A 26,763-nucleotide genomic window follows, 5' to 3' on the forward strand; every position below is an offset into this window, starting at 1 on the left:
ATTAAATATTATTTTTGTTGTAGAGCAATTGGTATTTAGGAACATATTTTGCAATAGTTATGGACACAAAAGATGAAAGCAGAAAAAATCGTTTGGAAATTATTTCAAGACATATAGGAAAAAATGGAAATGGTAAACCATGATTTAAAACTTTTGCAGTAATTTGTATATTTTTATTTTGACTACAAGTTGACAAAGTTAAATTTTTGAACTTCAAAAATATTCTTTGTTCTCATATTTCAAATGTAATATCAGCTTTTAAGACAAATTTCTATAGTTTGCTGATGTAAAACCTTAAACTTTTCAATATTCTGCTGTTTTTGCTATCAAACATAGTAGGCTACTCTTGCAAGAACTGTTACAAAATGTCCGAGAAAACTAACAACGTTGCTTTAATGAAAAGATTTTCCCCAAAAGATCATTTCTTCCGCACCATTTATACAGTAATACCTACTGATGTGATTTTTCACAGGTTCTAAGGTATATACTGAACCGTGTTCGGCTGAAAACACAAATATCGTGAGACCGGGTACTCGTAGCATTCCAAGAAGAAGAGAAGAGTTATTAAAGTGGGGAGGATGGGGTTATAATGACTCGATGTTTAAACTCAATGAAAAAGGCAGTGTAAGTTTATTGTATAATTTTCAATAAAGGTAAAGTCCTATATCGTAATATGCTATAGGGATTTAGACCAGAGTTGGTGTGTTTTTTCATTATCTGTAGGTTGTCAACTTGTCTCGGTTGTCAACTTGTCTCTAACCGCAAATCAAGTATTCTGAATAGTTTTGATTAATGACGCGTCACGTGTTTAACAATTATGAACCTCCATTCTAGATATGCTTCACTGGCTCAAGGTACAAACTCAGTGGGCTCGTTATGCCTGAACTGCGTCCCTGGATGGAATCAACGATAGGTATTCATGTTAAACAAAGATCTGAAGCTGTCGCGGAAATCGATTTATCAAAAATGCCGAAACCGATTTTGAACGAAGGGTTTATGAAGGATGTTCACCAAACTGGGATGGAGGTGTCGTCTGATTCAATGGATAGGTGAGTTATTGGGATAGGGGTGATGTCTATGGGGTAACAAGTGGGTCTGTGTGTTCTTGTGACAGATAGAGTAAAATTTGTGGAAATCTTAAAAGAGATAATAATTCATCGAATTTTAAGTTATATTGAAAAAAAAGATCAATTTAAACTTTTTATTTTTTTTGAGAAAAATTTAATTTCGCCGCAAACTAAATACAATGAATATTTCAAAAATGAGAAAATTTCCAATTTATTTTTTCGAGAATTACTAAACTGTGCAACAAACTACAGACTTGTTCGTTCGCATGGCCACACACTTGAGGAGTTGTTCTTACTAAGAAAGGGAGAGTTTAACGCACGAGTACCTGATCTTATTGTATTCCCTCGTAATCATGACGATGTTGTAAAACTTGTATCTGCTGCTGTACGCCATAATGTTTGCTTGATCCCTATTGGTGGAGGTATGCTATACTGCTATTGACTTGTTTCTGTTAAGAGGGACTTCTTAGTGCTCCACAACCAATGGCCTACTTATTTTTCCAGTTGGAAATTTGTTTTTTTTACATGTATTTATATATAAAAAAAAAATTATATGTAAACAACAAACAATTTGTTGTTTGTATTTTATTTTTCAACTTTAAAAGTGAATCTTGGTGTTATTTATTAAATCTGATAATATTAATACTAGTTTACAGTTTGAAAAAGGTGTTTTAAAATTAAATCAAGATTTTTAAAATATATAAGAAAAAAAAATGGTTTTTAATTTTTTAAAGTAAAAACAGCCACTGGCTTTGTTAATGTTAAACTTACAATTTGTAGTCTTAACCCATGAATTTCAGGAACCACTGTCACCCTTGCACTTGCTTGTCCTGAGAATGAATCTCGTTGCATAGCAACCGTGGATATGACGCAGATGAACCAAATATTGTGGGTGGATGAAAAAAATCTATTGGCTAGAATTGGTCAGTTTTGTTTGACAGTTAATATGTATGATTCTTGGTTTTTATGTTTCTCTGTACAGTCTTTACAGTCATTTATAACTTTATTTTAATTAAAACGAATTACACAAAACATATATATTTATAAATATATATATATATATATTATATGTATGTTTAGTTAGGAAACTAGAAACGGTCAAAGTTAAGTGACACTTTTTCTTATAGAAAAAAACGTTGTTTAGAAGTTGTTTCATTTTTTACAACTTTGAGGGTACATTTACAATTTTTTTATTTATTTTTTTTATTTTTCGTTGGTTTTATGTCGTCCATTTTTGCTCTCAGAAGCGGGAATTATTGGACAAGATTTGGAGCGTGACTTGGCAGCCATGGGTTTATGTACGGGACACGAACCCGACTCCATGGAGTTCAGTTCACTTGGTGGTTGGGTGGCTACAAGAGCTTCTGGCATGAAGAAGAATGTATATGGTGGGTCAGGGGTCTATACAAGGGAGTGGGGGGGTCTTGGGACTCGGGACAACGGTCTATGGGAGTCAGGATATGGTTGTACAATTTTGAATGTTATTTGTTTACTACCAAATGGGGAAAAAATTATGGAATGTAAAAATAAGAAAAGTAATGCCTAACCTGGTCATCTGTTTTGTGAATTTTTTCGAGTAATTTATGTTTTGTATGCGCTTTTTGTAAGTGGTTTATGTTTTGTAAGTAGTTCATGTTTTGTGAGCGTTTTTTGTGAGTTTTTTGAGTAATTTATGTTTTGTATGTTTTTTTTGTAAGTGGTTCATGTTTTGTGAGTATTTTTTTGTGAGCAGTTTCAATATTGCGTAACTTTCCAGGTAACATAGAAGATCTCCTTGTTCATGTGAAGATGGTTACACCACGTGGGGTGCTTGAGAAGAACTGCATGGTACCTAGAATGTCAGCTGGACCTGACCTGCACCAGTTTATTCTCGGATCAGAAGGTAATGCTTGCTGAGTGGTTTGCTCCAACCCAGTGGTCACAAAACCCAGTGGTCACAAAAATCTAGCACGAGGTACATTATGTTATAACCGGTAAATTTATAAGCCAATCTTTTGTTGTTTTTTCTGGTATAAAACCAAAAAATGTCATTTTTATTGCATTTTTACTTACAGGTACTCTTGGAATAATTACTGAAGTTACTTTGCGTGTACGCCCGTTACCTGAATGCCAAAGGTTGGTTACTTCTAAAGTTAACATGAAAATAGCGTGCACAGTTTATGTAACATACCTTTTTTATGTTTTACTCAAATAATACAGACCATACTCAGTAAAAAAATTTCAAAAGAGACTTTGATCGTATTTTTAAAATCTGCCGAGGTCCATGAGGTAGCACCCAAGTTCTTAGGCCAATTCGGGCCTATATCCCAGGTCTCATGGCGCGCCACGCTGCAGGACCTCACTCTTTTAGAATATAGTAGAAGTTATATAGAAGTACATTTGGTAGTAAACGAAGATCATTTAAAAAATTATCAAACCGTATATTCATGACTCCGATAAACCATTGTTAATTCGTTAAATCACGATCAGGAAATTTAAATATTATGTGCTAAAGGTGTCCCATCTTCCCCCACCCTCCTATATATATAAAAAAAAATTTAACTTTAGATACGGTTCAATTGTGTTTCCTGATTTCAAACACGGTGTAGACTGTTTAAGAGAAATTGCGTTAAAGCGTTGTGCGCCCGCCTCTATAAGACTGATGGACAATGAACAGTTTAGATTTGGACAAGCTCTTAAACCACAGGTATTTAGAACATTGAAAAGTAGTTCACACAATTTTAATTCTGTTTTATTTTGTATTTAGTGCAGGTATTTACGAGACTATTTTAATTAATATATTTTGTCTGTTCTAAAAAATCTTTAAAAAAATTCTTAAAAAAAGTGGTTTAGGTCCCACTACCTTAAAAAATGCTTGCGTCTTTAAATTTGAGAATCTTAAAAAATTAAACAATTAATATCAAAATTTACGAACTTAAAATTGTTCCAGGCTGATGGAATTTTCTCTTCATTTATTGATGGAATGAAAAAGTTTTATGTCACGAAAATTAAAGGTTATGATCCTTCCCATATGTGTGTGGCCACCTTGTTGTTTGAAGGTAATTTTTGTATTAAAAAAAATGATTCAAAATCTTGTAGGTGACATTTTGTTTCCGAAACAAAAATATTTCGTTTATTTTTTGGTGTTTACTTTTAAAAGTTAAAAAATAATTTAAAATTTTGTGAGTGACATTTGGTTTCTGTAACAATTTTTTTGTTTCTTTTTTAGTATTTACTTTTAAAAGTTAAAAAATAATTTAAAGTCTTGTGGGTGACATTTAGTTTTTTGTAACAAACATGTTTTTGTTCAAATATTAAAAAACGTAAACATTTTTTTATATTAATCCCCCAAAAGCAGTTTAATTAATTACCAATATTACACTAATTTTGTGTTTGAGAGTTATTTTTTAGCAGTTTAAATCCAACATGGAGAAAACTGACAATAACCTACGAAAATTACAACGAACCAATTATTTGTTGAGCAAACTCAGATATTTATTCAGTTTGGTTAAACAGGGGATGCTGTCAGTGTTGCGCAACAAGAAAAAGTTGTGTATGAGATTGCTGCTAAACATGGGGGAATGTCGGCTGGGGAAGAAAATGGTCAACGCGGGTATATGTTGACTTTTGTGATCGCTTATCTCAGGTTTGTCAACTTATTTGAGGTTATTGTTTGGACTTTTTGTTGATCTGTGTTATCTATTCAGTGGACTCAGGGCAAAGTTCATATGTGGAAGTTATGAATGTAATGTAACTTGCTTTATCCTCGCATGGCCAAAAACGACAGTCGTTATAACATGGGTGTTCTGTTTCAGACAACTTGTGCTTACATTTTAGCAAGCATGTTATTTTGTGGGTGATTATTTGGGGTAATTTTTTTATGTGTGGCTGATAATTTTGACAACCCATTAGTGACCACTGGGTTTGAGAAAAATAACAAAAGGTTTTCTGTTTCACGCAACTTGTGTACACTTACACGTTACCAAACAGTAAATTCTGAGTGATTAGTTTGTTGCCCTCCATTTAAGGTTAAACAAATTAAATTCAGTCATTTTTAAAACGTGGCTACTTGTTATTGCAGATACTTTGGTTTAGATTAACGTGGCTACTTATTATTGCAGAGACTGTGGTTTAGATTACGAAGTGGTAAGCGAATCGTTCGAAACATCTGTACCATGGGATAGGGTTGCGGATCTATGTCGCAATGTAAAGGATAGAATCCAACATGAGTGCAAAAATCAAGGGGTATGAATCGTATGAATATGATCCATCATACTAATGTGTAACATAATTTAACAGTGTCAAAAACACAAATTTATTTATATATTGTAGAAGTGTCAAAATCACCAATTTTTATTAAAAACAAAAAAAATGTTTAAATTTTGTGTGTTACTGTACCTGTTTAAATAAACATGTATATAATTATAAACAAAGTAACAACATTGTGTATAAAAGCCTGGCTCTTAAGTGCACTATTTAAAGACTGTCCTAACAGACCTAACCTCTTATAAAAGGCCCACTCTGGCCTTGTCCTATATCCTAGGCCCCTGACATATCTGTAGGAACTCACCTATATGGAATACAATACATTTGTTAAACAATGGGATACATAATATATATATAGTATGGGAGGGGAAGATGGGACACTTTTCCATTTGATTTTCTCGTCCCATTTACATTTAAAGAATTATAAAACTGTATCCTCACGAGACCGTTGGTAATTGTTTAAAACACGATCAGAATTTTGGGATATTACGTGCTAAATGTGTCCCATCTTCTCCCACCCTACTGCATAGTCATTTGATGCCAATATATGTTGTTTAGGTTCGATACCCTACACTGAGCACATGCAGAGTCACACAGACATATGATGCGGGCGCATGCGTTTATTTTTACCTAGGATTCAAGGTAAGTTAATGCGTCTGTATGCAAGTCTAATTGCTTTTTCGTTAAAAACAAAAATTGAATTTACAATACAAGAAACAAAAAAAGCTTTGTTTGCTTATCAAGACACTGGAACAGCTTCAGCAATTCCAGTTTTTATTGAAACTAAAAAATACTTTAAAATACACTAAATCAAAAAAGTTCTGTTTGCTTATTCAGACACTGAAATAGCGTCCGCAACTCCAGTGGCAACTATAGATAAGTCTCTCTAGTTTCCGCATACAAAGTAAAAAAATGCCTGAATCAACAAAAACTTCGGTACATTTATCCACACACTATAATAGCTTCATCGACTCGAATGTTAACATAGCCACTTTACCTTGGCTACTTATTATTACAGAGACTGTGCAAAAATGAAAAACAATTTTTTGTACCGAGTTCTATTCGTAATTTTGTGCGTTATTTTTGAGTGTGTGTAATTGTAACGGCGCCTGACTAACTTTACGATTATTTTTCAGTACCGTGGCATTGCCGATCCCGTTAACGCGTACCTAGCTGTTGAAAACGCAGCTCGGGACGAAATTCTCTCCAACGGGGGCAGTATTTCCCACCACCATGGGGTAGGGAAGTTACGTAAGCAATATATGTCTCGTACAGTTACCCCAGCTGGCATAGGGACTGTAAAGTCCGTTAAGGAGTATCTGGACCCTAGAAATATATTCGGTTCTGGAAATATTGTCGATTAAATCGAAAATGGAAAAGATTGTCGAATTGATCCAAAAATGAAATGCAATTACTTTGTACCCAGTTCTATTCGTAATTTTGTGCGTTATTTGTGAGTGTGTGTCATTTTGCCAACTGGCGTATGAACCCGTTAGTAACCATGCTAGCTTAATCATGTATAAGTTCCGGGTAACGCTATGCAGTAATGTGTTGAACACTTTATCAATGAAATTGCACCCATAACTAATTATTAATATACTCAAATAAATTGTGGTATGTGTAACTTATTTATCCACACGTGTTTGGGCAATGTCAGACTCCACACACTATAGCGCAACTCTTTCAAGTTCATACTCCTCATTCCACTTAGGAGTTACCATGTGTGTAACTTTGTTAGTGATTTTTTCTGTGTTTATCAAGCTATGGGAGATCTATTAGAAATTCCTGGGTTATGGCAATTATTAGATGTCGGCTCAAGGACACACACAATGTGAAAAGTTTATCGAAGTCGAAACACTAGAGCATTTTTGTAGTTGACTTAGTATACACGCACCAACTATATTGCCAGCAATAAGCTTTAAACCCAGAATCTTACAATTTCAAATACTATTTACTATCAATCAACTTTTTGTAACAAAGGTCCATAGCTCTGTTTCTGTAATACGACGAAAAAATAGCGTTTCTGAAAAAGGCATTTCTTAACACAAACAACATACACAGAAAACGTAACTTTACAAAACTCTTAAAGTTTACTTAACCAATCACTTTATAAACCCCCACAAAAAAGAGACAAAAAGAATTTTAAAAATACCAAATTTAATACAAATGACAAACATATTTTTTGAGAGTCTAAATTCAGACAAATCTTTACTTTGGGTTTAGCTTTATAAACTCCACACAAATGAGACAAAAAGAATTTAAAATATCAAATTCAACAAATTAAAATATATTTGTTGTGAGTCTAAAAACCAGACGAATATATACGTTAGGTGTTTGTCCATGTCCTTACCGTACAGAAATACCAGGTATATGTATAAGCTTTCAAAATAACAAACAAACAGAACTTGATCACGTTGAGGTCTTCCCTCCGCTGCAACAAGTTCTTGACGTGTTTTCAACTGGGTGTTCACCAGTCAACTGAAATGCTAACTGAAAAATATATGTATAAATTAATGTAGCTTGCGTTATCCTCGCGTGGCTGGAAAACGACAGTCGTTATAACACGGGTGTTAATACATCTCATGCCAGCTTGCGAGTTACCATGTATGTTACTTTGTGGGTGATTGTTGTAGGTAAAATCGTGTGTAATTAAAAAAAAGTTAGGTAAGCAGCATTATTTTGGACAAATTAGTCAAAATATGGTGGTTTATTTATGTTTGACTTTCAAATTAAAACCCCTAGTGGTGACCACTGGGTTGGGGCATGGTCTAATACTAACGGTTGGAGAATTCTAATTAAGTGTCTTGCAGGACACAACAGCCACAATGATAGTATAAGCTTATTGATCTTGGACGGCACATTTCTATTTTAAAGTGAAGGATTCTATAGCATAGTATGCCATGGGACCTGAGATTTCTGAATTTGTAGGCCAGGATCGGGGGAATCAGAATCTTCAGAGCGACACTCGCAGATAAAAAGTGTGAAAAAAATTGTCAGTATAAATAATAATTTAAAAATCTGTATATAAAAGCACGTACTTCTCTTTTTTCGTCATCTTCAGCTTTAAGCAATAACTTTGCAAGTTCATTCAAACATTCGCTGACGTTTGTTCCTAACTTAGCGCTCGTCTCGATAAAATGGGACTTTGTCGACTGTAAGAAAAAACAATAAAAGTAAAGTATATACGGTAAAAAATCAAACACATTGGAAGATCCAGACTGTTTTTGATCCCCCCCACTGTACAGACCGTGTCTTTAGCCATACTTTTTTTTCTATTAGGAGTTTAACTTTAAAAATAGGTAATACATAAATGACTTGTTATTTGCTAGGTGTAGTGAACAAGAATTTTCTTCCAATTAAATGTAAATATGTTTTTAACTGTAAGCATATTTTAACAACTGTTGTTTTGTTGCAATATCCTGTCTTTTCGTTTAAAATATTTATAAATCTTTGTTACCCTAATCTAAGAGACAAATAAAAGGTAATATTATTATTTTAACACTTTAAGGCCTACAAGAGGTAATACATAGCTAGGCTACGCAAGGATTTCTCAAACTGCATATTACAGAAAAGGGTTCAAGATGCGACCTTTTACAAATTAGCAAATAAATGTTTAGGCTTGTGCTACATTCAATTGTAAATTGTCTCCAGCCCCCTATAATTTGACCCTTTGATATAACCTATTACCCAAAAATTTTCCCAAACCATTTCTCAATAAAAGTACAAACAAAATATTAGATTGTTACCGCTGCTAATTTCTTTCCTTGTTCTGTGGAAACACATTTCTTTCCGTATCTTGCGCTTGTTTCTCTCATGTCGAATTTATTTCCACATAACATAGTTGGGAGAGGACGCCCTGCCCCTTCCTATGAATAACAAGATAAATTTAATCTATTATTTGTGGGGAAATTAATGAGTTGTATGGAATAGTACTACAGGGTAATATGGGATACCGTTAGCACCTAAATCCAATATTTCCTAATCGTGTTTTGAACAATTAACAATGCTCTTAACTTCTTTTAGAGTCGCAAATATATAGTTCGCAAATATATAGTACACACATGGTAACTAATAAGCTGGAATGAGGTGTATGAAACAAAACAACTGTGTTATAAAATGTTTTCATTCTCTTTCATTTCACAGTTTGTTAGTAAACAAAGAATAATTGCAGATTTATATAGGCGTAGTTGTCAACTCTAAAAAAGCGTTGTTAATTGTTTAAAATTCATCAAGAAAATATGGAATTTATGTGCTAACAGTATCCCATCTTATCCCACAGTATTATAACTAGTTTTAAACCTTGGATGCATGATGTGTAAACTTATACTCTGCATAATAGAGTTTAAAGCACGAAATAACCAAGACATAACGTTGAGACAAGTAAATTATGACCATTTTAAAGCTTGAAAGTTAATGTCATACTTGACATAGTGGTTTTGAAACATCAGACATCGCTTGTTTAAGTGTCATTTACTGAACACATAAGTATGTAAGTGTATTGTATACGACTGGTGGTTCAATGGTCGATACAAATAGTAGATTTGGAAACCTAATAGGCTTATTTCAGCGCATTTATAGTATGGTGTGTATATTATTATATAGTAGGGTGGGGCAAGATGGGATATTTTTTTGTCCCATTTGATAATAAACAAAGAAGTTTATAGTTACATAACCATAACCAACAACTCTAAAAAACTCTGTTTATTTAAAAAAAAACAACAGGAAATTTAGGATTTGGGCCAACATCCGTATGTCATCTTACCCCACAGTATATTATGGTGCAGTGAGGGTAATACATGACAAGTAATTTATACACCTGAATACCAACATAAGAAAACCATTCAATTTTCAAAAATACTTTCAAAATGATATTGAATTGCATTTTGCAGTTTAAAAGCAATCATATAAACTATAAAGATTGGGGTTCATTATATTTTCTCGTCCCATTTGGTGGTAAACAAAAAACATTTAAAGAATTATTAAACCGTATCTTCACGACTTCCATAGACCATTGCTAATTGTTTAAAACACGACCAGGATATTTGGATATTATGTGCTAACTGCTAAAGGTGTCTCCCTACCAACACGCAATGAAAAAAAACATTGTTAATTGTTTAAAACACGATCAGGATATTTGGATATTATGTGCTAACTGCTAAAGGTGTCTCCCTACCAACACGCAATGAAAAAAAGTGTAGAAAATCGTATTTTAAAAAGCGTGTCTACTTGATATTTGCAGTTTTACAAGCACGGATAAATATGAAAGAATCTTCGACTCACCACAACCGCCGACATCCAGTCTCTGACATTGATGAATGAGTTTTCATAAGTACAGTCGTACAACAACAACACGCCGTCTGCACGTCTGTAATATTCAACTCATTGGTCAGTAATAGGTTAAAGTTAAATGAATAAAGGAACGTAACTTGTTTATCCTAGCGAGATGGCGGGGCAACGAGCGTCGTTTATAACACGGGTGTTCTGCTTTATACACCTCGTACACACATATCAATATATTAAAACCGTCGTTCGCAAAATTAAGTTAGATTGAAAAAGTGTCCCATCTACGCCCACCCCACTATTTTTTTAGCACACTAGTTGTAAGTGTTTTTTATACACCATTGTGCCGGCTTATCACGTATTTAATTTTGTGGCTATGGTTCGGGGACAGGCGCTAACCAATGGCCCATGGAGCCAGAGTTTAGTATTATTAACACCGGTTAAAATTTCACGATAGGCACATATGCTGATTTAATGCTTAATAATGGGTTCAAAAACAGTTTATATTTTATAAGAGCATTTGATCGTATATGCCTAAGTAAATAACCACTGGATTTCAGCCGGAACTGGAATTTCGTTCCGGAATACATATAATAAGTTTACCGGAACGGTATTTCAGTAGTTGCGAGAAAGTTTAAACATAAATTTCCTCAAGTTAAGTTGCCTTGATTACTTAATTGAATGAATGTTACCCATTTATCCTCGTGTGACCGAAACGGCAGTCGTTATAACATGGGTGTTTTGTTGCATATATACACCTCGTATACTCAAATAAGTATAAGGTGGGGAAGATGGGACACCTTTCATTCTATTTTCTCGTCCGACTTGGTAGTAAACAAAGAACATTCGAAAAATTATAAAACCGCATCCTCACGACTGCCATTGGTCGTTGTTAATTGTTTAAAACACGATCAGGATATTTGGATATTACGAGCTAAAGGTGTACCGTCTTCCCCAACAGTACTATATAGGCTAATATCTAAATATCCGGATCGTGTTTTAAATAATTAATAACGGTCTATGAAAGTCGTGAGGGTACGATTTTTATAATTAGTTGAATGTTTTTTTGTTTACTACCAAATGAGACGCGAAAATAGATTGAAAGTGTGTCCCATCTTCCCCACCTTACTATTTTTTGATCACAATAGTTTAAATTCAACACCGAATAGAAACAATTTAAAGTTCGTATAGGCTACCTGAAGTAAGACTTGGCAATACTTCGAAATCTTTCTTGGCCAGCAGTGTCCCATACCTGTATTGTGATTGGTTTTTCGTCGACGGTTATCGTCTTTGTGTGCGAGTCAACACCTAAATCCGACAATATAGGTTAAATATTACAACCTACGTCTAACCTAAAATTTACTTGTGTATCTTTTCCAAAGCAAATATTAACCATTTCGTTTTAGATTTATTTATAAGGCGTAAAATACAGAATTTATAGCCTCGAATTAGAAGATAAAAGGCGTATACAATGTTAGCATTTTACAATGAACTGAATTGTGTATGATTGTCAAATTTCTAAAACCTTGCCGAAAATTCAACAAATCTTTTTTGACGAAAAAGATAGTTTGCATTGATACCAGTTATATTTAAAGCATTCACGCAATAATACAAGTAGCACTTACCCAAAGTAGCTGTCATGCTAGACTTGAACTCATTCTTGCAAAGTCGCATAAGCAAGCTAGTTTTTCCCACACCTGAGTCACCAATTAAAATCACTTTATACACACGGTTCGTGCCGTTTTCCTCCATTTTCCGAGCTTTTGATATCACTAATACCTCTTTACGTTTTCTCAGCAGCAGAAACAGATTGTTGTTCAATACTAATCAAATTAGCGCCGATAACACCCTGTACATTTATACGACATATTGCCTGACATTTGTAAATACGAGCCTGTTTTCGCTACAACCCTTAACGGCACTTAACACACACAAGTGTTTGCGCCAAACGTTTCAAATCTACAACTAAACTAAACCAACCCAAAAGTCGACCCGGACACAAAGAAATTCCCGATGTACTAATCCAAACAAAATGTGACGCTCTGAAGTTTTTATAACATTTGACATTTAGAGACACAGAAAATGCTGTGTATATATGCCACATCTGCAAATGCTATTCTTAATCTAATTTACATTAGCGTATTTATCCACGCACTGCAATTGTACGACCGGTATCACAAGTCACCTTTTTTTGACAAACAAGAGTATAATATAGTAGGGTGGGAGAAGATGGGACACCTTTAGCACATAATGTCCAAATATCCTGATCGTGTTTTAAACAGTCAAAAACGGTTTATGGGAGTCGTGAGGATACGGTTTTGTAATTCTTTGAATGTTCTTTGTTTACTACCAAATGTGACGGGAAAATAGAATGAAAAGGTGTCCCAACTTCCCCCACTCTACTATAATATCAAACTATTTAGTTAGTTCTGTTTATCGACACAAACAAATAGCTAAACTTACTGTAAATAAACTACAAATTTCCTAACTAAATGTCCAAAACAATAATATTTAAAAGTAGGCTATATTTATACCTTTCTAATCTTTTGTACCGAACACCCAAATCCAGCGTGTGCAAATATACGATTATTTTATCTGACTAAACAAAAACCATCTAAATTGAATTAAACAATCGAGTTCATAAACCACGCGAAAATAAAAATCCAAACAAAAATCGTAAAACCAATACAAGAATAAAACTGAAATTAACTACACAGTAAAAAATGCGAAAATATTTAAAATACCGATACAGTTTGAAGGTAACGACGAAATTCAAGTTCGTAAAAGTGCATTTGTTGAATATGCTTCTTTACGCATTTGAGTTCAAATTCATTTGCATTGAATGTGCCTGTGTTATTCGAGTTTGGTCAAAATTCCAGGCGCGCACAGTTACACGCGCGGGCTGGTATTTGTAAGATCCGATATTAACATAAAACAAACCAACACGGCCGTTATAACCAGAATTTTCGCGCACACCGTCTTCGTGTCGGCTGTTTTTGCCGGGCCGACCAAATACTTGGCGAAAGTACCGGTTAAAGCGCTAATTTCGTGCGCTACGCATACGAATACGAATGTGCTTACTAATAAGTTTAACATAGGCCATTGAGGTGATGTTATAACAAGGATTCCCTTGGTATCTGCTGCAAGCCATATGTGGTACTGCCCGATGAATAACTGGGAAAATAAACTTAACTCAAGATATGCTTACGTATAGTACTGTGGGGTAATACGGTACATTATAGGGGCAACACGGGACATTATTGTTTTATTTTTTTGCCGGTTTTGGTAGTAAACAAAGAATATTTACAGAATTGTATAACTGTAGCTCCCCTCCACCGAGACTTTAAAAGATCGTTGTAAATTTAAAAACACAATAAAAAAATATGCAATTTAGGTGCGAATACTATCCCGTCTTACCCCACAGTACTAGAACAAAAATGTTTTAGTTATGCTTCCAAATTTTAATTTTTTTTATTTTTAGTGATATTTTACTAAAAAAAGATTAATTTAATAACTCACCAAAGTGCATAATAATTACCACACAGTATTACGAAACAATAACAACTAAAATATATTCGCAATCAACCATAAACAAAAATTACCTCTAAAGATATTTTCCCGAACCAAGCAAAGAAAGAGCTGTAACCTGCTCTCAGATAACCAGGGATATTACGAATCAAAATAAATGCACTTATCTGGAAGTAAATTAATTTTAGTTAGGAAAAATATCTGGAATTTGAAAAATATAAAATAATTTATAAATATTTTTTGGAAATATAAAAAAAAATTAAATAAGTTTTGTTATTTAAATTAAAATAAATGCACTTATCTGAAAATTTTTTCTGGTAAAAAATGTTTTTATGTTTATAAACTTACAGGAATAAGCGATGCAAATGAATGAACTTCGTTACAGCTCTGTTTGTCACTGCATTGTAATGCCCATACCGAGTAAAACTGAAAAAAATAACAAAAAAAGAGCGATGTTAATTGTTAAAAAAAAAAAAGAGCGATGTTAATTGTGTCAAATATTGGATTTAGGTAATAACGGCAACCCAACTTCCTCCACAGTACTATAAGAAAAAATGTTTAGTTTGCTTTTAAATTTAAAAAAAGTTATATTTTATTAAAAAATTAATAAAGTTGTGTTTTACAACAAAAAAATTAAAAAAGTTTTGTTTTACTAAAAAATAATAAAAGTTATATTTCACTAAAAAAAAGTAATACTTTATTCCAAGCCTGGTTTAGGTTACATTCAACTTACCAAAGTGCATAAAATAGAAGCAGTCACTGCAATTAATGAAACTTTGGTTGAAAGTAAACAACCTTGCCTCGAATCATCAACAATTGATAATCTGTTAATTGTAAATCGTTATAAACACACATAAATCATTTTTTTTTAATAAAACAACATATTTTCAAAAAAACTTGCAAAACTAAATAAACATTTTAAATAACTAAGCATAATTTTACAAAAAAAAGAAACTGCAAAACTAAATAATTAATTTTAATAACTAAATAAATATTTAAAAAAAAGAACTGAAAAACTAAATAAAAAAAACATTTTAAAGAAACTCAGAACATGATTAATTCTCAATGTACATTTATTTACATTACCTCTTAAGAATAATGTATCCGAATGCAAATACAGCTCCATGTAGCATGGCAAACCTATCTAAATGACATCGAAACCACCATTCTCGTACCATGCCTGGTGGTAACTCAAATAAACGAATGACCGGCCACCAGGAAAACATAGATTCAAACAACTCCTGGAAGTGAATATGTACATGAGAAAATGGGTGTTTGATATTGGATGTTCTTTTATGTGAAAATTATATACAGTAGGATGGGGGAAGATGGGACACTTTTAACTCTATTTTCTCGTCCCATTCAGTAGTAAAGAAAGAACAATAAAAGAAATATGAAACTATGTCCTTATGACTCTCATAGACCGTTGTTAATTGTTTAAAACACAGTCAGGATATCTGGATATTATGTGCTAAAGGTGTCCCATCTTCCCCCACCCTACTATAAATTTATATATAAATGTAACTTGCTTTATCCTTATGTGACGGAAAACGAGTTGTTTCAGCACTAATGTTGGTTTTATACACATTGTTCTGTGCCAGATTTTACGTTTTATGCAACTTTGCGGACATAAAAAATTCATTTTGTACAACATAAAAATTTCATTTTGTACAATCTTACAATTCAGCATTTTTAATATTAAAAATTTGCCAAGCTATCCTACAGACAGGAATAAAATTGGAAAACATTGCAATAATATTTCAAAAAAAAATTTCACTGAAAAAAAAAATCCAAACACCTAAAAAAATATTCCAAAAATATTTAAAACAAAAAAAAACTGCGAATATTCTAAACAAAACAAAAATATCTACCAAGAAATATTATTTATATCTATAAGTAACATATACCTGTGACAGAAACACAAGCACTATAGTAAACAGTAGAAGACTTAACTTGGCACACATTACGAATATTGGGGAGGTAAAAGTAACTTCCTTTGTTTCGCCGTCACCTGGTATGTAAAAGTGTCATTTAAGTGGTATGTAAAAGTAATAAGTTTAAAATTCAATGTGGTCTTTTGGTAAAAACTAAATTTGCAAGTGGGCTGTTGCATCTTAGTAAAAAGTAAAGTCATTGACCAGAAGCATCTGTGATTTCAACATTCTGAAATTTTTACAATTTTACAATTCAGAAAATTTTACAATTTACAACTTAAATTTTTAGAATTTTCATAATTGTCTGATATTCACTAAGCATTTGTGAAAAGCCTAAAAAGGTCCAGACTGCAAACAATTAAACAAATAATACTTCTACTTAGACCGTTTTGGACAAACAAGACAAAAAAATTAGAGGAGATGTTTTCAATTTACCAAAAACTTTTTTTTATTTGGGGGTTTGTAAACCCCCAAACCCCCCTGTCTACGCCACTAGTTATTTTTATTCATTTAACTTACTTAAAGTTGTTTCTTTATTCGTAGCAACCATATATGCTCTTGGCCACAAAGCCATGAATAAGTAAAGCACAAGAAACCAGAACGAACACATGGGAACAAAGTAATAGAACTGGTACGAGCGATCCATGGTAAGACACAACATTACAGTGAGGAAATTTAAACGAAACATCACCTGCGAAAATATATGTAAAATATATATATATATTTGGGAATATATTAATATATAAATATGTATAGTGGGGTGGGGGAATATGGGACACCTTTAGCACATAATATCCAAATATCCTGATCCCGTTTTAAACAATTAACAACAGTCTATGGGAGTCGTGAGGATATAGTTTCATAAATCTTTGAATATTCTTTGTTTACTACCAGGTAGGACGAAAAAATAGATTGAAAAGGTGTCCTATCTTCCCCCACCCCTATATGTATATATTGCCTGTTTTAATCAGTAAACATTGGCACCATATATATATATATATATATATATAGACGCCAAACCTGGGGTGGCAGGGTAGGCAGGCCAAACCTGAAATTGTCTGCACTAGATTAATCAGTAAACAATAGGAATTAAAATACTAGATATATAGCACAGTATAGTAGACTGCTATAATGTGTCTAATTATTTGTGCCTCTTTTTGAAACCTAAATTTGTTTTATTTGATTTATATAATAAAACTGTTGTATTAAAAAGCATCTTACCCCAAAAACTCGATGTACCCCAAAGTCACCCTTGTTCCAGAAGTAGGAAAAGTGTCCGTACCCGGTCATGAAGAGATACATGGCTACCAGCAAGCGAACGTGCATATATATTGGTACGTTCTGTTAATTTGTTCAAAAATTTATTAAAATGAAATTTACTAATTTAAAATAACATATTAAATTTACTAATTTAAACTAACATGAAATTTATTAATGTAAGTATTTTTTTATTAATTTAAAATACCATAAAATTTATTAACTTAAAATACCATGAAATTTATTAATTCAAATTAACATGAAATTTACTAATGTAAATAATTTTTTTATTAACTTCCAATAGCATGAAATTTATTAATGTAAATATTTTTTTTATTAACTTCCAATAGCATGAAATTTATTAATGTAAATAATTTTTTATTAACTTAAAATAACATGAAATTTATTAATTTGAATATTTTTTTATTAATTTAAAATAACATGAAATTTTATTAAACACCAGCCTTACCACAGAAGCCCCTGTAACGTGGTAAATAAGAATAACGAGCTGCATCCACCCTTTCCATTCGTCTGTTTGGTCCCGATTCAAAAACACTGGTTGTTTTGTTGAATCAATTCCAAATATACCAAGGAAAACAATATATAGAAGGGGTAAGAAGAAGCGTGTGTTCGTGTAATGCTTGTTGGACTTCATGAAAACATCAGTCCTGTGATGTCATAATTAGGATTGTTATTTAACATGTTAGTAACACTGAATGGGAATTTAGTTGAAAGTCATTTTTTAAAGCGAATTTTTTTTTAAATAAAATAAGCAATATATATATATATATATATGTGTGTATTGTATACACACTTATTTTCGATTGATTTTATTTGTACTTTAAATGTCATTTCTAAAACTAAAAGAAAGAATGTTTAATAAAATGAACAATATATATATATATGTGTTGAATAGCCTGTACACTTAATTTTTGTATTTTAAACTAATTGTATCTGTACTTTCTAAAGAAAATATATACTTTTTTGCAATAAAATTTTTTAAGAAACGCCACCGTTTTTTAAGAAAACAAATTTATAACTAAAAAATTGCGCTACCCATTTCAATATACCTGTCGCATATGTAGAAGTAAAATAATATGAGTGACATCTTAGCAGCAGCATACGTAAGCTCTGCTATGATATTATGGATGCTGTCTTTGTTTTTGGCTACCTCATCTTCATTGGTTGGGGTGGGTTTACCAATGCGCTGGATTCGAATTCCAACAGCCAGGAGAATGCTGTTAGGGAGTAAAGCGAGTTAAATGTAAGAGCGTATATTGCGTGACATAGTGAACAATTTTTGGCTGTTTTAAGAATTAAATTTGGTTTAAAATAAAGTTTGGATTCGAATTCCAACAGCTAAGAGAATGCTGTTGGGAGTAAAGCAAGTTAAATGTAAGAGCGTTCACTTGTATAAAATGCATGCCATAGTAAAAATACTCCCATAGAGCATTCCATAGTAAAAATACACCCCCGTTGGTAATTGTTTAAAACGCGATCAGGATATTTGGGTATTTGGTGCTAAAGGTGTCCTATTTTCCCCAGCCTAATATACCGTCAGGTACTATGTGATTATCCCATACTATATCCCATATTTCCCAAATGTGTTTTAAACAATTAACAGCGCCTTTTTAAAGTCATTAGGCTACAATTATATAGTTCTACAAATAAAAAAAATGTCCCATCTTACCCCAACCTATTAAACGCATAGTTAAAAGTATTTTAAACTAGCATATGTGATACTCACAATATAAATCCCAATACTGCCATAATTATCTGGACAATGGTTAAAGGGTCAGGTTTTCTACAGCAAGTCCCATCTGTGGCATGCGTCATTTGGTTGCATAGTAAATTTAAAAGGATACTGACGTCCTGAAGAAAAAAAAGGCAATTTATTTCTGTTGGTAGCAAAATAATGGGTGGGATGATATATAATATTTTTCAACCCTTTGGGGAGGAGATATATTTTAACAAATTTTCCATTTTTGACCGACAGTCACATATTGCTCTCTAGCGACACAGGTGTTTGTGCAGACCAAAAATGATCAATTAGATTTTTGTTCTTGGAAAATTTGCTACAAGATTGTATTTTGATATTTTTGATAATGTCATCTAATTTTGAATGTCGTCATCAGAAATCTTGTATTTATGTGTAACTTGGGTTTTTAGGTAAAAAATACATGCGGAATTTAGTGCAAGTTGATTCCTGGTTTGTTGACTGCCTTAAAAAAATATTTTTTTTGCTTTTGACTATGAATACTCACAATATCTGTTATATCTTTTCCCAGGTGTAAACCATCAACTGATTTACTAATCTTTGCACCAGCCAGATCAGCCAAGGACCTAATAACTGGTATTTTGCCATTTGCATGGAATACTTCCATAGCCACAGCATTGTATTCTGATATTAATTCGTTTGTGATGGAACTACGAGCATTTGAGAGTTTGTTTTCATTAACAGGATCTATGGAATAAAGAATCATATTGTTTATAATAAAAAAAAATTAAAAAAATTTTTAAAACATATTTTTTGTAAAAAAAACAAAAAAAAATCATATTTTTTTAGGACTTTTAATTATGTCAATACTAGCTTTAACATAAATGCCTACCAAAACTTAAATGTGTTGCCTAAGGACATATACCCACAATGGTGGCAGCATCAATCCTTGAACCCAGTACTGTATAGTTAACAGGTAAGCACTCTTAACCAATGTAACAAACAGTACATATATACCCACTTTTGTATAAAGTATATAAGGCTTTTTAAAACTGTTTTCATTTTATCAAGAATGAAATTTGCGCAAGAAGAAAAACATATATATCTACATATATACAATATAAGCCTTATATTTAAATTATAATTTCTAAAACTCATTAACTTTTTAGTCATATTAAAAAAATACAACTGATTTAAACTGCTGTTATGTATAAACTATAGAAATAACACAGTAAAGTACAATTATGCAATAGGTAGTATGATTGGTCAACTTTAAACTGTATAAAGTACAAAGTACAGAAATCATTAATTTAATATTGTAGCAAAACTAATACCTTTGTCCAGTGTGTTTAACTACAACTTTAAACTATAGCAAATTTTTTTATTTTCATGCAACATTTTTCATGATATATTCATTAAAAAGATAACCGTTTTACCAAAAAAACATGGCGTTTTACCTTTTTCCACCTAATTAAAATGATAAAGCAGAGGACAAATCTACTGATTATAATTTATGTTTTATTTGCACCTCTAAAAACTTCTTGTCCCACAAGTTGTATGTAAATACTAAAAATAACTGCTATACAGGAAAAAAGCATATGCAAAATAGTAGGCTGGGGAAAAACGGGACACCTTTTCATACTATTTTCTCGTCCCATTTTTTAGTAAACAACAAACATTTAAAGAATTATAAAACTGTATTCTCACAACTCCCATAGAACGTTGTTAATTGTTTAAAACAACATCAGGATATTTGGATATAATGTGCTAAAGTGTCCCATCTTTCCCCACAGAACTATATACCGCCATAGTTATAAAGCAATATCCAACCTTGTAATATCCAATAAACTTTGGTGCCTTTTTGCATAAGGGAGTCCATATTCAATTTTAACTTAGTTAGATTGGACTTAAATCCCTCCACTCCTAATGGTGAACCAGACGTACGTTTCATAGTGTGCTGAAATAATAGATTTACGAAATTAAATTTTAACAGTGTTTCAAGATGTTTTTTCTTTTTTTAACAGTGTTGCCAGAAGTTTGTTTACTTAAGTGTTTCGAAATGATTTTTTTCTATTTTTATGTTGCTGTTATGTTGAACTGTTTTAAAAATTTTGCCAGGTGTTTTTAACTTTTTATCGTGCAGTGTTACCAGATTTTTAGTGTCGTCCTATGTTATTCTAATCTTTTTGTTATTCTATAGTTATCATGCACTATTTGAGGAAATTAAAAATTAAGTATAAAAATTAAATACCTAAGCTTACAGTTAAACTAGCACAAACTAAAAGCTGTATGACTGTATTATTTAAAGAATATGAGGGTTTAATATTTAGACTAACTCGAAAACCTTGTATGGGTTATGAGACTACACCATTAAACTGGTTTAGTGACCTAATTGTTTATGTATATTAGTAAAAACATGCATAAGCACAACTTTAAAGTAGTTTTGTGTGTCTATAGGACAGGACAGGTATACATTTACTAAAAACACAATGGTTTTGTACAATTTTAATAAGAAGTTAAGAACTTTTTCAAAATAGGTAAATTTCGCTCATATAAAATTGATAAAAATGCTTTAAGTCTATTCCTACTCTAATTTCATGGGGGATTGGGTTTTAATAGTGCATGAACTGTGTCACCACGTCACATGTTTTAAATTTCTTATAGTCCCCCACTCTACTATATATAATATATATAAGTAAATGTAATTGTATTGGCACAAATTTATTGCAGTTTTGTGTCCATTGGTATAATACATTTACTAAAAACACACACTTTTCGCACAATTTTACTAGTAACCTATTCAAAGTAGGTAAAATTGTAAATTTATCCCTATCTTAATACTGTGTATAATTGATTAATAATACTGGTGCAGGAATCATACTTTGTGTTTGTGTTATCATACTTACCACTCCAGCAGATTGAAACACCACCATGGGTTTACCTTCTTCCTGTTAAAGAACGAACAATAATCTTAATCGGAACACGAGCACAATGCATATCAACTATTCTAAGACACAATGGTAAGACACCATAATGCTTCTTGGTAACCAACAAAGTAAATAAACAAACCAGGCACATAAGATATAACAGACAAATGATGTGCTTTAATAGTTAATTCCACAAACAGAACACATATTTTGATAGCAGAGTCTAGAAACTTTAACACATGTTATATCTACTGGTACTGGTACAGTGTAATGAGCCAACTCTGGCCTAAATTCTAGGTTTTATAAGAACCTTAACCTCAAAGAATAGTATATGCTGTCAATAACAATATAAATTGAACAGTATGTATATGTATATATATATTCTTAAATACCACTGTTAAAATATTAAGCAAAACATGCGCAGATAATTTATTTTAAAATTAATGAATACAAATATACAAAGTGCCTTTACTTTTTAAATAGAAAGTTTTCAAAAGAAGATTTTACAAAAAGAAACATTTTATAATAGTCTGTGTCGCATGTACTGCCGACTGCAAAATCATAAATAAAACAGTAACCTTTTCAAACCAGACAGTTTAAACTCTAAATTAAACATATTTTGTAGCTTAGGTGTTTGAATGTTTAATGAATGCAAATTATCAACCCAAAACAGTGACTTAACTTATTAACAGAATTAACTATATGAGTTTACACCAACCTTTAACCAGTTGTTATAAAGATCAATTGCGGATGCATTAGGTTCTGGGCGCCACAGGAATTCCTAAAGAAATAACATGACATTGATGTATGAAGTTAAATGAACATAAGGTACATTGTTCTCTGTACAGATATAATGTGTTTTAACCAGCAAGAAAAAGCATTCATATATATTTAAAAACATACTTTTAAACTGTTATTTATTATTATGTGTGACCATGGGTGCCAAGCCTTTTAGAATGCAGGGAAGGCAGAGATGTGCTATCCCGTTTTCCTACACCCTACTATATATATATATATATATATATAATATACAAGGAGAAATATAAGTGGATAAAATTTTACTTACCACATTCAAATTTCCACTTTTGAATGGGATATCGAAGTGCTGAGATACATAAAAGTATTATGTAAGCAGCAAGCATACATGATTAATATATATATTATATATATATATATATATACTGTCATTACATAAATATATATATAATAGATATAAAGCACGGTCTTACTTACACCACATCTGATTAAAAAATATTCGAAAATTACGAATTACCAGCACAGTTCTTAAACTTAAACGTGGACAAAGTATAAAACACATTAAAAGCCTTATAAAGCAACAACAAAATATTCTATATTATATATAGTTATATACTTATATTATTCTGCATTTTCAATGTGTAGAATAGGGCTAATATCTGTCGAGTCACTCTTTATGCCTACATGCTATATATAGGCCCATACTTTTTGTATAGAAGTGTATCACCCATAACGAACCAAACCCTGTTAAAGACCACACCCATACAGAAATAGAACCCACATTATAGGAGTAAGAAAAATAAGATTAGATTTACCGCTTTTGGAATTTCTTCAAACTTTTCGGAGGAAACAAAATTGACAAATGAGTAAAATAATTCCCTCTGTCGAGAATCCCCAACAAAAGCTACTTTCCGATTTGCCAAACACTTTTCCGCTTCACTGAACAACAAAAAAAAAGAGTTTAATTTAGGGCATGGGCGTAATGTTACAGGTGCCTAGAATGACATTTCTTGTTTTACCACTGAATTTTATATTGTAAAATATATATATTATCCTGGTTCTACATGTCTATACGAAACAAGTCTAATGTATAGGCTACTATATAAGCCATGTTAAACTTAAACAATAATAAATTCCCTATGTTTGAATTATAGCTATGTAACAAAAAATAAAATAATTTTTAAAATGTTACCCACTTCATTTACATTAATGTTTTAACTACACAATTATAATTGAATAGGTGTGATTGTTAAACTGGGCTGTGCTTTAATTGAGGAATATAATATTTATAAATTAGGAATAAATGGTTTATAACTTGTTTTTGCAAAGGTGAGGGGTTATTTTTTATACAAATGAATAAATATATATATAAATATTAAAATATATAAGTTATTCGGCAAGTATTGTTTCATAATTTCACTCAATTTTTTTTATTTTATGATTTTTTAGTAAAGTAAGTTAGAGGTTTTGTTGGCATTGTCAAGTAGGGCAGACGTGCAACATATAAAAGTAAAGAAGCATTGTAATAGGTCAATGCAGGTAAAATACCCACAATATGCAGGTAAAATACCCATTACCCACAATATACAAAATATGGGCTATGCAGATAAAATATTTTTTTTTGTCAAAAATCCTAATTGTTTCAACTTTTAACACTAAAAACCACTCGAATTCATTTTAATAAAAGAATAAATTTCACAGTCAGCTTTATGAATTATTAAATAGACAAGAAATAATTATAGGAGTTACATAATACAGTAGTCTTACAATGCATATATGCATACAAATATCAGATTACTTTTTTTACTAAGACTAATAAGGAGATAAACAAGTCACATGTTATTACTTACTTTATTAGCTTCAACCCAGTTGTCACTAATGGGTTGTTCAAATTATCAGCAATACATAAAAAAATAGAAAAAATCCAAAAAAAATAATCACCCACAAAGTAACATACATGGTAACTCGTAAGCTGGCACGACGAGCTAAACCCATATAATAACGACTGACGTTTTCCGGCCACGCGAGGATAAAGTAAATTACATTCATTCATTCATTCATGCAAAGGGGCCTAACGTGGGTATGTATGCATGTCCTACCTACACCTAAAACATAACTTTTTAAAACTCAAGAGACCCATAGGTTTTAAAAAATAAAAGGTTATGCTGGCGAAAGCATAAACATTTTTTTCTTGTCACATTATTTGCTTTTATTTGTGAAACAGACTAATCATTGCACTATCACCACTATATAGTGGTTATTTTAAGACATGCCTACTCATGTTAGGTGCCTATGCCCAAAAACCAACTATAACTATATGCGAATAATTTAGGAAAACTATGTACAGTAACAGCTTAAATGGCAATAACACACCAATTAAAGGTAGTATTTTAAGCATATGGCTATAGAGCCCTGGTTTTTCAAAGATGTTAGCATTTGCTCTTACTTTTTCTTATACTTGTGCAACATGCATCCCGATGGTTGCCACACACCTTCATCTAGCCAAGTTCCCCCATCAAGTAATCTTCCACATGTGTCTCCACCTGTGTTAAAATAATAGACAGGTAATCCTATTTCAGTGTACATTTATTAAGACACATCAACCAAATAGTGACATACATGGTAACTGGTAAGCTGCCACAAGGTGTATGAACACCGTGTTATAACGAACAAGCAAGGATAAAGTAAGTTATATTCGTTCATTCCTACATTCACCAGCGAATGCTTATACAGCATGCACAAACATAGGACAATTTAAAATAAACATAAACGAAATGAAGGCCAGGGCAGGCAAGTGGCATAACAGTCACTTCGTTCCATAGTTTGCCACACATAGACAGTCACGTAAAAATGAGAGACATAAACATACAATGAAAAGTGACGTAAGTCACCGACTGTAAACACATTATCATTAACATTACTTAAATAATAATATGCAAATTTGCAATATATAAAACAATTACTTAAATAATAATATGTAAATTTGCAATATATAATTGCCAGTGACTTTTTAATAAAATATTCAGACGCTTTGGTAATTTCGTAGGTTGAGGTAAGATGGTCCATATTTTTATTCTCTTTGAAAAAAGTTTGTTTTTTTTTAAGACAAAACTTGGTAATCCTTTAGCTGGTGGCCAAAATTCATGACGGCTCGTGTGGAAAATACGGTGACGCAGCACGATTTCGCGCATTTTCCAAGGGAAAAAAAATTGGACAGGGGGTATCAGTGAGACCTAAGAAACCTTTTGAAACCAAAATTTTAGGTGGCCACCAGCTAAAGGATTACCCAAAACTCTCATATCACAAAATTTAATACATTTGCTATATAAAATAAAATTGTTTAGATTAGGCCAGGTGTATACTTAGTACAATACCTGCATCATAAAGTTGCATCAGATGAACAATGATCAGAAGTACAACTAACGGAAAAGCAATCTTCTTAAAAGCAGTAATGTTCACATGTTTTGTAACAGAACTAAAAGCCATTTTTATCTTTTCATCCATAGAGAATAATAATTCACATTTCTTGGAAAAACAGCCAGGAAAATATGTAATGTATTAAACACCTAAAATTCATAAAACAGACGTTAAATTTAATGTAGTATGTCAACGGGTAATAATTAAAGAAAATTCACGTGTTATTAACAGCGTAAGTCTCACATGTAACTATAATGTCACGTGCAGCCAAGCCTTGCCAAGCCTACTCAATTGAATTAGACGCCGTTACTTAATCATCAACCCGTATAGGCATCTGCAAACAAACCAGTTAATTCAAAATTTCCTTTGCGCCACCAAGGTATATTTAAATCACAGTTTTATGCGGCTCTATTGGGGACAAATCACAGACTTGTTTATGATTTGTCCGTAGGTTGCTTCGTTGGTTTTTGGTTTTTCTTCGGTTTTCTTCGGCCGCCTTCTGCCTCGACGCAAGAAAAACTATACCATAAGGTTTTATTATGCTAATCTACGTGATGATATAATTTGGTAGCAAATCAGATTTTTAAAAAAATCTGTGTTCCATTTTAAGGTTTAAATTAAGATTTGATATACAT

The 26,763-nt window shown here is 32.1% G+C and overlaps 3 protein-coding genes across 3 annotated transcripts; 1 reads left to right on the forward strand and 2 right to left on the reverse strand.

The window, feature by feature from the left end:
- The first annotated feature begins 29 nt into the window (after nucleotides 1-29).
- LOC100175580 (alkyldihydroxyacetonephosphate synthase, peroxisomal) lies at nucleotides 30-6,940 on the forward strand. Its single transcript, XM_004225458.3, has 14 exons — nucleotides 30-132; nucleotides 473-624; nucleotides 835-1,049; nucleotides 1,320-1,489; nucleotides 1,868-1,990; nucleotides 2,312-2,455; nucleotides 2,824-2,949; nucleotides 3,122-3,182; nucleotides 3,615-3,753; nucleotides 3,997-4,105; nucleotides 4,563-4,692; nucleotides 5,168-5,291; nucleotides 5,871-5,954; nucleotides 6,449-6,940. Exons 1-14 carry the CDS (start codon nucleotides 60-62, stop codon nucleotides 6,674-6,676), a joined length of 1,878 nt encoding a protein of 625 aa, XP_004225506.1. The 5' UTR covers nucleotides 30-59; the 3' UTR covers nucleotides 6,677-6,940.
- A 304-nt stretch (nucleotides 6,941-7,244) lies between these two features.
- LOC100177910 (ras and EF-hand domain-containing protein homolog) lies at nucleotides 7,245-12,758 on the reverse strand. The gene is made up of 6 exons (XM_002128032.3): nucleotides 12,218-12,758; nucleotides 11,789-11,900; nucleotides 10,593-10,677; nucleotides 9,059-9,178; nucleotides 8,351-8,464; nucleotides 7,245-7,802 (listed from the first exon to the last, which is right to left on the reverse strand). The coding sequence occupies exons 1-6, from the start codon at nucleotides 12,342-12,344 to the stop codon at nucleotides 7,722-7,724; spliced, it is 639 nt and encodes a 212-aa protein (XP_002128068.2). The 5' UTR covers nucleotides 12,345-12,758; the 3' UTR covers nucleotides 7,245-7,721.
- A 407-nt stretch (nucleotides 12,759-13,165) lies between these two features.
- On the reverse strand, nucleotides 13,166-26,286 carry LOC100177911 (N-acetylneuraminate 9-O-acetyltransferase). The gene is made up of 19 exons (XM_002127912.5): nucleotides 26,086-26,286; nucleotides 25,158-25,254; nucleotides 23,527-23,650; nucleotides 23,022-23,060; nucleotides 22,674-22,736; nucleotides 21,935-21,976; nucleotides 20,859-20,985; nucleotides 19,576-19,775; nucleotides 19,059-19,183; nucleotides 18,382-18,549; nucleotides 17,781-17,979; nucleotides 17,276-17,395; nucleotides 16,574-16,745; nucleotides 16,028-16,131; nucleotides 15,207-15,361; nucleotides 14,854-14,944; nucleotides 14,469-14,546; nucleotides 14,195-14,287; nucleotides 13,166-13,766 (listed from the first exon to the last, which is right to left on the reverse strand). Exons 1-19 carry the CDS (start codon nucleotides 26,213-26,215, stop codon nucleotides 13,482-13,484), a joined length of 2,412 nt encoding a protein of 803 aa, XP_002127948.1. The 5' UTR covers nucleotides 26,216-26,286; the 3' UTR covers nucleotides 13,166-13,481.
- Between the last annotated feature and the right edge of the window lie 477 nt (nucleotides 26,287-26,763).

Source organism: Ciona intestinalis, chromosome 1, assembly GCF_000224145.3.
Source record: "Ciona intestinalis chromosome 1, KH, whole genome shotgun sequence".
Taxonomy (NCBI): domain Eukaryota; kingdom Metazoa; phylum Chordata; class Ascidiacea; order Phlebobranchia; family Cionidae; genus Ciona; species Ciona intestinalis.

What these genes read in the sequence shown, in the direction of transcription:
- LOC100177911 (XM_002127912.5), bottom strand. Translation starts at nt 26,215, where the DNA reads ATGGATGAAAAGATAAAAATGGCTTTTAGTTCTGTTACAAAACATGTG. An exon ending in TTTATAACAACTGGTTAAAG is followed by an intron (nt 21,977 to 22,673) that starts GTTGGTGTAAAC and finishes GTTCTTTAACAG; the next exon opens with GAAGAAGGTAAACCCATGGT. An exon ending in TACTTCTACATATGCGACAG is followed by an intron (nt 17,980 to 18,381) that starts GTATATTGAAAT and finishes ATGACATCACAG; the next exon opens with GACTGATGTTTTCATGAAGT.
- LOC100175580 (XM_004225458.3), top strand. Translation starts at nt 60, where the DNA reads ATGGACACAAAAGATGAAAGCAGAAAAAATCGTTTGGAAATTATTTCA. An exon ending in CTTGATCCCTATTGGTGGAG is followed by an intron (nt 1,490 to 1,867) that starts GTATGCTATACT and finishes CATGAATTTCAG; the next exon opens with GAACCACTGTCACCCTTGCA. An exon ending in TTTGTGATCGCTTATCTCAG is followed by an intron (nt 4,693 to 5,167) that starts GTTTGTCAACTT and finishes TTATTATTGCAG; the next exon opens with AGACTGTGGTTTAGATTACG.
- LOC100177910 (XM_002128032.3), bottom strand. Translation starts at nt 12,344, where the DNA reads ATGGAGGAAAACGGCACGAACCGTGTGTATAAAGTGATTTTAATTGGT. An exon ending in ATTGCCAAGTCTTACTTCAG is followed by an intron (nt 10,678 to 11,788) that starts GTAGCCTATACG and finishes TGAATATTACAG; the next exon opens with ACGTGCAGACGGCGTGTTGT. An exon ending in ACTGGATGTCGGCGGTTGTG is followed by an intron (nt 9,179 to 10,592) that starts GTGAGTCGAAGA and finishes TGTTATTCATAG; the next exon opens with GAAGGGGCAGGGCGTCCTCT.